The sequence below is a fragment of the Sinohyriopsis cumingii genome, chromosome 19 (assembly GCF_028554795.1).
Source record: "Sinohyriopsis cumingii isolate HCF-2022 chromosome 19, ASM2855479v2, whole genome shotgun sequence".
In the NCBI taxonomy this organism is placed as follows: Eukaryota; Metazoa; Mollusca; class Bivalvia; order Unionida; family Unionidae; genus Sinohyriopsis; species Sinohyriopsis cumingii.
The window spans coordinates 30,160,028-30,174,218 of NC_142979.1; the positions used below are offsets into that span (position 1 = coordinate 30,160,028).

General features: G+C 32.4%; 1 protein-coding gene across 1 annotated transcript in view; it reads right to left on the minus strand.

The window, feature by feature from the left end:
• The window catches only part of LOC149775363 (solute carrier family 15 member 4-like), a 47,136-nt gene extending 32,962 nt beyond the window's left edge, over positions 1 to 14,174 (minus strand). Inside the window, exon 1 of the mRNA XM_089943990.1 lies at positions 13,442 to 14,174. Coding sequence (XP_089800116.1) covers positions 13,442 to 13,990 — 549 coding nt within the window. The 5' untranslated portion in view covers positions 13,991 to 14,174. The remainder of the gene's footprint in view (positions 1 to 13,441) is intronic.
• Positions 14,175 to 14,191: the final 17 nt, after the last annotated feature.

Here is a 14,191-nt window from a genome sequence, read left to right on the forward strand (position 1 = left end):
AATCTTATTAAAACTAGTGAAATGACTAAAATAAATTTGTAAAGAGTTATGTAATATAATATTTTGACTGCAAATACTGGAAGCTGAGAAGAATGTATCCACAGGAGTTTGATATTTCTTACATAAAAAAGATAATTAAAAGTTGTTTTTTTAAAAACCTTAAGTAACTGTACTTATACTACAAATATATTTACAGAATACAGTTATTTGTGCATTTTCACAGTATAGATAAGTTCATTTGTTTCTGCCTGATTTCATAATGCATTACATGCAAAACATCAAACTCTTGTGCTACATCTGTTTCTTGTGCCTGGTATCATAAATGTTTTAGCACACAACGCAGACAAGTACATTATTCAGCCTTCCCATAATCAATTGCCTGCAAGTGAAATTCCTGTCTACCTTCCCTGCTATGATATCCAGTTTTTTTTCTAATTCTGAAGATTGTTTTTGCAGTTGTGCAGTGTTTAAAGGCAACCCACCTTTGACTTTTTAGTTTCAGCCTGCAACATTAAAAGTTAATAAAAAGGCTAATTACTGATACACATTTTAAAATGTTGTCATAACTTCATCTGCTTTGTTTGACACATAGTTGAATATATCAACGTAAGTGCTATTTTCTTACAAAGTTTCAGCTTTTACATATAATGGTCAACAGCTAGAATTATTCTTATGCTAGTAAAATCTGAAACACCTGGAATTATTCTCATGCTAGTAAAATCTGAAACACCTGGAATTATTCTTATGCCAGTAAAATCTGAAACACCTGGAATTATTCTCATGCTATTAAAATCTGAAACACCGTGAATTATTATTATGCTACTAAAATCTGAAACACCTGGAATTATTCTCATGCTATTAAAATCTGAAAGACCTGGAATTATTCTTATGCTAGTAAAATCTGAAAGACCTGGAATTATTCTTATGCCAGTAAAATCTGAAACACCTGGAATTATTCTTATGCTAGTAAAATCTGAAACACCTGGAATTATTCTCATGCTAGAAAAATCTGAAACACCTGAAATTATTCTTATGCTAGAAAAATCTGAAACACCTGAAATTATTCTTATGCTAGTAAAATCTGAAACACCTGGAATTATTCTTATGCTAGTAAAATCTGAAACACCTGGAATTATTCTTATGCCAGTAAAATCTGAAACACCTGGAATTATTCTTATGCTAGTAAAATCTGAAACACCTGGAATTATTCTCATGCTAGAAAAATCTGAAACACCTGAAATTATTCTTATGCTAGTAAAATCTGAAAGACCTGGAATTATTCTTATGCCAGTAAAATCTGAAACACCTGGAATTATTCTTATGCTAGTAAAATCTGAAACACCTGGAATTATTCTTATGCTAGTAAAATCTGAAACACCTGGAATTATTCTTATACTAGTAAAATCTGAAATACCTGGAATTATTCTTATGCCAGTAAAATCGGAAACACCTGGAATTATTCTTATGCTATTAAAATCTGAAACACCTGGAATTATTCTTATGCTAGCAGAATCTGAAACACCTGGAATTATTCTTATGCTAGCAGAATCTGAAACACCTGGAATTATTCTTATGCTATTAAAATCTGAAAGACCTGGAATTATTCTTATGCTAGTAAAATCTGAAAGACCTGGAATTATTCTTATGCCAGTAAAATCTGAAACACCTGGAATTATTCTTATGCTAGTAAAATCTGAAACACCTGGAATTATTCTCATGCTAAAAAAATCTGAAACACCTGAAATTATTCTTATGCTAGTAAAATCTGAAACACCTGGAATTATTCTTATGCTAGTAAAATCTGAAACACCTGGAATTATTCTTATGCCAGTAAAATCTGAAACACCTGGAATTATTCTTATGCTAGTAAAATCTGAAAGACCTGGAATTATTATTATGCTACTAAAATCTGAAACACCTGGAATTATTCTCATGCTATTAAAATCTGAAAGACCTGGAATTATTCTTATGCTAGTAAAATCTGAAAGACCTGGAATTATTCTCATGCCAGTAAAATCTGAAACACCTGGAATTATTCTTATGCTAGTAAAATCTGAAACACCTGGAATTATTCTCATGCTAGAAAAATCTGAAACACCTGAAATTATTCTTATGCTAGAAAAATCTGAAACACCTGAAATTATTCTTATGCTAGTAAAATCTGAAACACCTGGAATTATTCTTATGCTAGTAAAATCTGAAACACCTGGAATTATTCTTATGCCAGTAAAATCTGAAACACCTGGAATTATTCTTATGCTAGTAAAATCTGAAACACCTGGAATTATTCTCATGCTAGAAAAATCTGAAACACCTGAAATTATTCTTATGCTAGTAAAATCTGAAAGACCTGGAATTATTCTTATGCCAGTAAAATCTGAAACACCTGGAATTATTCTTATGCTAGTAAAATCTGAAACACCTGGAATTATTCTTATGCTAGTAAAATCTGAAACACCTGGAATTATTCTTATACTAGTAAAATCTGAAATACCTGGAATTATTCTTATGCCAGTAAAATCGGAAACACCTGGAATTATTCTTATGCTATTAAAATCTGAAACACCTGGAATTATTCTTATGCTAGCAGAATCTGAAACACCTGGAATTATTCTTATGCTAGTAAAATCTGAAACACCTGGAATTATTCTTATGCTATTAAAATCTGAAACACCTGGAATTATTCTTATGCTATTAAAATCTGAAACATCTGGAATTATTCTTATGCTAGTAAAATCGGAAACACCTGGAATTATTCTTATGCCAGTAAAATCTGAAACACCTGGAATTATTCTTATGCCAGTAAAATCTGAAACACCTGGAATTATTCTTATGCTAGTAAAATCTGAAACACCTGGAATTATTCTCATGCTATTAAAATCTGAAACACCGTGAATTATTATTATGCTACTAAAATCTGAAACACCTGGAATTATTCTCATGCTATTAAAATCTGAAAGACCTGGAATTATTCTTATGCTAGTAAAATCTGAAAGACCTGGAATTATTCTTATGCCAGTAAAATCTGAAACACCTGGAATTATTCTTATGCTAGTAAAATCTGAAACACCTGGAATTATTCTCATGCTAGAAAAATCTGAAACACCTGAAATTATTCTTATGCTAGAAAAATCTGAAACACCTGAAATTATTCTTATGCTAGTAAAATCTGAAACACCTGGAATTATTCTTATGCTAGTAAAATCTGAAACACCTGGAATTATTCTTATACTAGTAAAATCTGAAATACCTGGAATTATTCTTATGCCAGTAAAATCGGAAACACCTGGAATTATTCTTATGCTATTAAAATCTGAAACACCTGGAATTATTCTTATGCTAGCAGAATCTGAAACACCTGGAATTATTCTTATGCTAGTAGAATCTGAAACACCTGGAATTATTCTTATGCTAGTAAAATCTGAAACACCTGGAATTATTCTTATGCCAGTAAAATCGGAAACACCTGGAATTATTCTTATGCTATTAAAATCTGAAACACCTGGAATTATTCTTATGCTAGCAGAATCTGAAACACCTGGAATTATTCTCATGCTAGTAGAATCTGAAACACCTGGAATTATTCTTTTGCTATTAAAATCTGAAACACCTGGAATTATTCTTATGCTAGTAAAATCTGAAACACATGGAATTATTCTTATGCTAGTAAAATCTGGAAGACCTGGAATTATTCTTATGCTAGCAGAATCTGAAACACCTGGAATTATTCTTATGCTAGTAAAATCTGAAACACCTGGAATTATTCTTATGCTATTAAAATCTGAAACACCTGGAATTATTCTTATGCTAGCAGAATCTGAAACACCTGGAATTATTCTTATGCCAGTAAAATCTGAAACACCTGGAATTATTCTTATGCAATTAAAAACTGAAACACCTGGAATTATTCTTATGCCAGTAAAATCTGAAACACCTGGAATTATTCTTATGCCAGTAAAATCTGAAACACCTGGAATTATTCTTATGCTAGTAAAATCTGAAACACCTGGAATTATTCTTATGCAATTAAAAACTGAAACACCTGGAATTATTCTTATGCCAGTAAAATCTGGAAGACCTGGAATTATTCTTATGCCAGTAAAATCGGAAACACCTGGAATTATTCTTATGCTAGTAAAATCTGAAACACATGGAATTATTCTTATGCTAGTAAAATCTGGAAGACCTGGAATTATTCTTATGCTATTAAAATCTGAAACACCTGGAATTATTCTTATGCTATTAAAATCTGAAACACCTGGAATTATTCTTATGCTAGTGCTTCAGATGCAGAGAACCTCACATTCAATGTTTTGTTATATTTCAGCCTCTGAACTGGTTCAACTATTTGCTAATGAAACTTCTTGACTTTTTTGGATTACAATTTTCATCCTGATATTCTTTCTTTCTCTTATTCATGACAGTTAATGCTATATGTGATACCAGTCAAAATGTAATTTGTATGGTTATAAAACTAATTTAATTATGTAATACTTATGTAATACTATTGCATTGCTGTCATTTCCTGGTGCTAGTACCCAGTCCAAGAAGATTATTCAGTCCTCCAATTACTAATTATTATCCGAGGATTTAAAAAAAACATGATCCCAATCTGATACCTTAATCAACTTCCATTATTTGGAATATCATCCTTCTTTTATTACATCATCCAAAGAATGATAAAAATAGGTACAAGATGCAACAATGGCAGTGAGATGGTGATATGCTTTTTTAATAGTCCAAACACTCTGAGAAGGTGGTTGTTGAAGTATCCAAGGTACCTTTGAGGAAGAAAAAGACGGTACAACCCTTTTTTTCTCTCTTTTGAATAATGGCAATAGTGCTGTGACTTTTCTATCATGATCTGAATTTTTAAAAAACTTAATTAGTAGTGATTTACATTCTCAAACATGTCTCATATTTTTACAACTGAACAACCAATTAATAAAATGAGAACTTGGATATCTTTACAGTACTTTCCTATTGTCCTCTGCATCATTCCTTTTATATGAAACAAAGTCGCAACAGTATTTATTGATATAGTGGAAATTCTTTGTTTTGTGACAGTGTAGATGGGATCATTCAGTCATGGCAGTGTATACTTAAATCTGCTTTTTTTGTGGTGGTGCAAAGTCTGGATTAAGGATCAATTACATCGAACACACATGGCAGTCTGAAACCTATCATTCAAAGTTTTTCAATCTCATGTTTGTTTTGTTAGACCTAGTGTTTAAACTATTTGATACTATATTCACAAAATTAAATATAAAAATTAACAAGATAATATATTCATATCTATTAATGTCCGACAGTAATATTTTGCAGTCAAAATATCATTACATCAGTCCTGTTTAGCACATACATGGGTATCCAAAGGCCTTATATGTACATATATACATGTCTAGCACATACATGGGTATCCAAAGGCCTTATATGTACATATATACATGTCTAGCATATACATGGGTATCCAAAGGCCTCATATGTACATATATACATGTCTAGCACATACATGGGTATCCAAAGGCCTTATATGTACATATATACATGTCTAGCACATACATGGGTATCCAAAAGCCTTATATTAATGAGTTATATGTACATATATACATGTCTAGCACATACATGGGTATCCAAAGGCCTCATATGTACATATATACATGTAAACTTCCAAACTTACAAAAGTATGTGGTTCTAATTACTAGAATGACCCTATTTTTTTCCTGATGACCCTGCATGTAAGGGGGGATTTGCAAAAAAAAAAAAAAAAACGAAACAAAAAGATGGAAAAAAGGGAAATAATTATAATAAATGAATGTGAATTATGCTTATTTTCCAGTTCACACTTCATTTAAATCCGACACGACCAAAAAAACATAAAAAGAGAACAGACCTAGCTAACCCTAATTTTGTTTCAATGTAACCATACATATTTTTGTTTTGGCCTAACTTAGCACACATTGGGCATTTGTTATAGGGTTCTCATAATTATTCCATATAATTATTTGGTAATGTTTTCCTAATTATTTAAATACTCTACAACACCAAAAGACAATGAATGTTACCTAAATTTTCTTTCAAATTATTTCATTTGAGACAATTTAAGTATTTGTAATGCCACAATGAAAAATTACGTTTTGTAGTATATACTGTTTTGCATTTGATTATTATCCTGGGGATAACATTCATCTTAACTTATAAAACACAATGAACATCTGCAAAAGAATGTGGCTAGAACTCTTTTTGATGAAACATTTTCAGGACCCAATGAAACAATCTGAAAAATTCAAATGGTTACTTTTTAAAAACAATAAAACACAATTAATATGTCTTCATTTACAAAATTCCAAACCAGCTTGTATCAGATTATCAAAAAGCTTTTACTTTGGACACTCTTTTGAAGTTACAGTTGAATTACATGCTTTATTACTAAGTATCCCAAAACACAAAACTGAAACCTTTAAAAGGAAGTTTACCTACAAAAAGGAATTTTACATACATTGGTGCTTTAATCTGAAATATCTTACTAAATGATATAAAATCATGCAGAACCCTTAATCATTTTAACACAAATGTTAAACATTCTTTCGAACCCAAAATATCATTTTCATGTTTTTTTCCACAACCTTGCAATATTTTATTGCCTCCATGAGTAATAATACATATTTTATGTAGTTCATGTATTTTAGTGTACATAATATAAATAATGTACATTTGAATCCATCATGACCCTCAAGTATCATGCATACAGAATTTAGTAAAGTAGTCTACAAAAAACCATCGTGCAAATTTTCTATGCCAATTCAAAATTTATATTTTACTTCTAATTCTTCCAAAGATTTTTCTTAAATGTCAAAATGAATTACATCAATGCATGGTAACATAAAGGATACCTTTGTTGCTCATCTTAATAATTAAATATACGAGCATAGCTGTGTACAAAATATGTATCATGAATCAGCATCTTTGGCACACTCAGTAAGTCCAATTTATGATCTTACAATGTTAGGGTAAATGGGTCAAATCACGACTGCTTTGGGACACTGTCCTATAAACATATCCAAATGTTAGGCTTATGTCAATGGGTCGATGGTCAACTTTGTTATGGTACCAGCATTGAGATTAGGCCACAAAATATTGGTCAAAGACAAGAAATAGCTACAGAAAATAAATAGCTACAGAAAATAAGACTATATCCAACCAGATCAATGGGGGTAATTCCAACCATGTAACTGATAATTCCGTCTGCAACAAATGGTTAACTCTAACCAAAGGAGGATAAATCTGACCAAGGTGAGGGTAATTCCGACCAGCATGGCATGTTTCTGATAGATATGCAATAGCCCTTGACCTCAATAAGCTTACCCAGAGAGCACTGGTCATAATATGAACCATTTAATTTACAAAAAGTTAGATGTGATTTGTGATGTGATTTGGATTTTTCATGTAGTTTTAACAATTTTTCAGTCATACTGTTACGATGTCTGCAGTGTGGCAGTTTATAGTGAGGTCTAGCGCTGAGGCATCATGCCGCAGACATGTAGCATGATGTTCCACCCAGTCACATTATTCTGAAACCAGGCCAACCAGTCCAAACACTAACCTCTTAATGGCGAGTGCCTAGTGAGGCAGCTGTTAGTACCATTTTTGTAAGTCTTTGGTATGACTCGGTCGAGGATCAAACCGACTGCCTCTCAAATCCGAGGCAAAAAGTTATAAAATTTTCTCCTGAATAACTGTTGAAATGATCCGAATGGTATTTTCAATCCTGCATCTCTCACCTTTGATGTGGACATAATGAATATCACATTCATTCGTTTGTTTGAAAGTTTATTTTGTGACTCGGTAAACTCATCCGCATCATTCACTTTATCATCTCTACTTTCAAATAGATGAAACAGCTTTTTTAGTTCATCCACAAATCTAATAAACTAAAACCTTAAGCATCTACTACATGAGTGTACATGGTTTGCCTACAAAGTAGTTCCTAATACAATATACTATATTCAAATGTAAATGTTGTGCAATATGAAGCTGTGCAAAATGGAAAAATACTGCATGATTCTGACAATGTAATGGAGAGAAAAAATGAGCATATAATAATTGATATTTCTGCATTTAGTGAAACCTTCTTACATGAACTTTCTCATGATGATCAACTTATAATTCCTAACAATGGTTTTCAAAGAAAAGACAGATTTTTCAAAAATGGTGTTGGACTTTTTATTTACATTGATGGCATTCCTTTCAAATAATATGATCATGAGGAAATTGGTATGGAAATAATTTACCTAGAAATTAGACATAATGTCCAAAAACCATTTGTATTAAGCTGTGTATATAGACTACCAAACAATGACAATACTTGGTATACTATATTTTAAAATAAGCTTGAAACACTGTTATATAGAAAACAAAGAAGTCTGTTTTGTAGGTGACTTCAATTACAACTTGCCTTGTGATGCCAATCAAAGCTGGATTTAAAAAATGAATTCTCTGAATTATCAACAACTAGTTCATGAACCTACAAGGATATCAGAGGTATCTGAAACACTTATTGATTATGAACAATGCTGACAATATTAAAGAAGTTGCAGTTCCCCAATATTCCATAAGTGATCATTATCCTATATGCTGTACATGAAAAATAAGTTACAAAGTAAAGCTTATCATCGTATCAAATAAAGAAAAGATTCAACACACAAATATTCCTTAAAGAACTGAAAGATATCCCTTGGTCAGTAAGTGAATCGTTTGATGATCCATCAGATGCTGTTGACATCTGGATAAATGTTTACTGACACCCTGAACACTCATGCTCCTATTCATTTCAAAAGAATCAAGCAATAAAATCAACCCAATTGGATTACAGGTGATATACTGAATGCTATTAAGACAAGGGATAGATTTAAAAAGTTAAAAGATACCAACAATTATAGATTATAGAGAGGCAGAGTCATATCAATAATTCAGAAGGCAAAGAAAACTTTACTATTCCACTGAAATATCAGATAATGTTATGAAAAAGAACCCTAGAAAACTCTGGAAAATTTTCAATGACTTGAGAGGCAAATCTATAAATAACCTGCCATTTACATATATTAGTTATGAAAATGATGATTCAGCAAGAACCTCTTGAAATTGCAAATACACTCAATGATTATTTTGTGAATACAAACAAAAAATTTGTGAATCTAATAGCTCATAGAAGATTCTCCAGTGATCAATCAAATGAGCATATTTCCTCCAAACTTAGCAAAAAAAGACTGCTACAGAATATGTAAAAAAAAGTCCTGAATTCATTTTAAATGAATTAGACAAACTTAATATCAGTACAGGTCTAGATAATATACCCAGTAAGTGCTAAATTCCTAAAACTCTCCTATCAATTGATTGCACCCAGTGGGCAATCCAGAATATCCATTAAAATCAATTCCATTATTTTATTACATCCTGATTAATGTCTTATTATAGCAATATTTCTACTAGATATTTAAAAAAGTATATATTTCTATGTTTATACACACCTCATTGTAGCAAATACAGTGTATACTATGCATTCTGCCCACAAAGCTGGACTTGCACTTAATCAATAGATTATTTAAAAGACCAGTGTCTCCAAAAACAATTAAAGGAAGAAATAAAGATAACCAAAGCCAAATTTTTTTCTTCATTTTATTTCCTAAACAGAAATATTGGTGTCTATCACTGTTGGCAACGGGTATATGAATTTATGTCTTGTGTTGTTTGTCATATTTTTATATTTTTTCTGTACTTCTCATTTTCAATTTTGTGTTTTATGTGCTATTGTCATGCCTTGTATGGTGTTAAAGGCAATATATTATTAGTGTTATTATTAAAATGGTCAAAATAGATCTCAATTTCAGTACATTTTGTCTACTAATTAATCCAATATGAAATGTTAACAAGCTGATGATAATGGAAAGGCTACCACCCATCAATGTTTCCTGTGCAAAGATTGGCATCCCCTCAATGAGAGCCTTATAATCTTCATGTGCTAAACATTTCGATTTTACATTGCCCCCTTCTAACTTTTCCTTCTTCAATATAAAGCCAAAATACCTGATAAATATCTTCACTCACATTAGTGAGAAAGTTGTTCAAATGATCCAGAAACAAATTAGCTATTTACAGCACTGAATTGTCATTATTTAGTATTTTTCTTAGCCTGATGAAAGTTTAGGAAAGAAACTCCAATGAACATACTCGTAGCACTTCTGTTTAATAGGCATTACAAAAGAACATGTCAATAGAAAATTGATCAAAACAAGCTAAAATTTTCACCCTAACTGACCTAAATCTGAATATACTTCCATTTCACTTCTTCTAATACATCTCTTTCCTCAAAAATCCTACTTTAATTTTGGAGTATTTTTAGCATCTTTTTCTTTTTAAGCCTTTCTCTCATTTGTTTTTCTTTTCCTATTTTCTTTCTCTGCTGCTCTTTTCTTTTAAAATGAGAGCCATTCTCTTTTCTTTGATTATTTCATCATTTTTCAAAAGACAATGAAATGTGATGGCATGTTTCGACTTTGGCTTTTGTTTTATCTCTGCAATGGTTGTACCAAAACTTGTCTAATTCAGGATTCCAGGATAACCCACATCAAAATTTGCTCTCTCAACATCATTACTTGTTGATAAGAATGAAGTCTTTGGTGGTCCTCTTTCTCATTCTCAGGCAGAGACATTCCATTTGCCAACTCAAGGAGCAGTGTGCTGACATTAAAATCATCATGGATTGCACTAGCCAAAAGCACACCTGAGCCAGGGATGTTTGAAGAAAACTGAAGGTGTTCAACTGCCTAAATATCTCTGTTAAAATAAGTCTTCATGCATGTGTGTGATTTGGATTTTTAATGTCGCTTTAACAATTTTTCAGTCATATCACTATGATTTCTGCAGTGTGGCAGTTTATTGTGATGTCTAGCATGGGGCATCATGCCACAGACATGTAGTATGATGTCCCACCCAGTCACATTATCCTGACACCAGGACGACCAGTCCTAACACTAACCTCTCAATGCTAAGCTAAAGCACCAAGCGAGGCAGCTGTTAGTACCATTTTTGTTTAAGTTTTTGGCATGTCTCGGCCAGGGATCGAACCCATGACCTCCCACATTTGAGGCGGATGCTCAAACCACTAGGCCACCAGAGTGGTCAAGTCTTCATGCAGCATTGTTTTGGCATCATTGGAATCCTGTGATGTCATTTAGGCTGCTGGGACTTCTGTGACTGAGATTGTCTTAAATGCATTAAATGAAGAAGCTGCTGGGTGAGAAACCCAGAACAGGAAAATATAATGGGTAATTCTGACCAATTTTTTTACATTGGGAGATAAAGGAAAAATATGACAAAATAATTAAGTTTAGATTGCAAAGATAAAACGCTGTCTGTGAAGGAAAATCAATGACATACATGTCTGAACAGATAATACAATCCTGGCATGCGAATTGTGCAGACCCAAATCTTACTTGCTGAAACTTGAGATTTCCTGATTTCAATACTTTTCCAGAATTGTGTGATATATCTTGGCACTAGCACAATCTCATGATATGCAAGATTATCAAGTTAACAGCTCCAGGTTACACAGATGCTTTTCTTTTATGGTCTATGTTTATATGCATCAAATATTTACTCCCTGTACATTTTATACTAAGATTATGAAAGTTGATGGAATTATCCTGGTGGTTAGAATTACACCTAGTGCACTGGAAACACAATCTCCCACATAAGATTAGCTTGAGAATGCTGGCTTTTTCAGACCAAGGTTGATTCAGATAATCACTGGCTCAGACCAAATCAATGACTCATTCAGGACAAATGCCAAGCTAATTCTAAATATGAAAACAAATTATTTAATAAAGACAAATCATTTCAACACATTTTATTTTAGTAGTTATTCCTGTTTTCACAAACACATTTTATTAATTAGGATATGCAGACAAATGACCTTTGATTTTGTACTGAATTAAAATACTACTTTCACAGGACCCCAGTTTCTCTGTTCACTACATGTATATGTTTAATTTTGTAATATGTGAATATAATACAAGATATGGTATAAAGATAAAATCTATAATAAATCAAATAAAAGCATTTCTGTACTCATACCAAAAAATATGTGCAATTTTTTAATGCACAGGCCCAGTTTTTATCTTTCTCTGTGTCAGTAATTGTATTATTTCTCAAAAAATAATGAAAACTATTTCATTTCTGCACACAGGTAAATGAGCTGCTTTGAAAATATTTCTCTATTAAATTGGCAATATAAGATACAGTCTTACATTTCATCTGAACTGAATATCTCACAAATAATTTGGGTTTGGCTTCTTTAAATGAAATAAAAATTCTCAACATACCTGGGAAATATAAAGAAATTTCACATTCTAATAATTAAAATCATAAATCTCTTTACATCAAAGATAAAACATGATATTTTACGTCATCTGAAATAGCCCGTAATATGGTCTGAATCAGCCTGTAAAAGGATAAAAGTTGACCTGTAATATGGTCCAAATAAGCCTATAGTCTGTCAATATATCTCCCTGTTATTTGTAACCCCTACCAATTTTATTAACAGAAATATTTAATGTGATAAAAAGTGCACAACACTTAGTCAATTCATACACCGATTTATCATTTCTAACCTGAATGTGAACAGAGTGGCCCTAACACTGGCATTCTCTGTGCCTTTCATGCTTAACAGACGTTCCATACTAACACAGACCCGTGTTGTGTACTATATGGGCGAGCTGATTTCCTCAGAAAACATTTTGATGTAGTTCATACTATTTGGTAAATGCCTGATAATTCTGTAAATTACCATAAAGTTGAGAGTTGAAATTTATATTCCTTTCCACACATGTACATAAATATTACACCGCTTGTTAAATCCATGTGGAAGGCAAATTTGTAGTTGTCATTCTTTTACTTTGCTTGATTCAACATTGACAGTAAATAAGGCAAGCAGATAACGTAGTATTTTCCTTCTATGTACACCCCTTCACTGAAAATGGACTTATCCTGGAACTGGAAATAACTAGTGAGCTGGGTCATCTTTTACACTGAAAACTTTCATTTGGTATGAAAAGAGCAGATGATAATGGCGTTAAGGTCTCACATGGGTATAATCAAGTTTGAAATTATAAATAAATAAACGAACTAAGTTCTGTGCATCTTTTATCTCATTTGTGCTCTTTGTTTTCTAAATCTGTAGTGGGATACAACGGGGAGGTATATTTAGAGTAGAGTCTGAATCAGCATGTGCCCAGACTAGGACTAGTAGAGCCTTGCTTGCATAACATTAGGAAATAAGTTATCACTAGTGGAGTAAGTAGGAAGTCTCCAATCCCAGAAAATGTTAATCTGAGTGCAATCTGAGAATAAATTCAAATTCATTGCTGTTAATATTATACTTTACCTGATCAGCCCCAAAAGGTGCTAAATTTGCTTTGACTACTCCTGTTCCCACTGCAATTATTGTTAGAATGATGTACACTTGCCACACACAATTCTCATCAGGCAAGCCATTTTTACTATCTGCGTTCGTGCCATTTAGACGGCAAATTGTAGAACCGCTGTTAGGATGAAAGTCTGACTCTGATAACAAAAGGAGCAAAACATAGCCAACGAGGTAAAAAACAAACGCTAACAGAATAGCCCGAAGTCGCCCAGTGAAGGCATCCGCTAACCATCCACCAAATAGGCAGGTGATAAATGAAATTCCAAGAAAATATAACGAGGCATTAATGGCATTGTACGAATCCCATTTAAGAGATCGTACGGTTAGAAACAGCACTAGATTTCCACTTAGGCTGTAAAATGAAAATCTCTCAAGGGCTACAGTCAAAAGCACAGTTGCTTGTGCAATTTTACGATTTTTAATTCTCGGACAACAACAAAAGGGAACATTCTCTTCCTCCTGAACATCATTTCGTTGTGGAATAAGCCGTTTTCTTTCGTCAACCATCCTGTATAGCGTAATCTTGCTTCTCTTCCTACTTTCTGTTTCTCTCAGTTAAATTCATTTATCATGTGAGATGGTCAAATGATTTGACTGGTTGTACAAAAGTTTGGTTCGCTATGGATCGACTAAAAATTACAAACTTGATGGTAACAGGAAGGGAAGTCAGTCTGATGTAAGTCAATCAGTTTTGTTTTAGTACTGAAA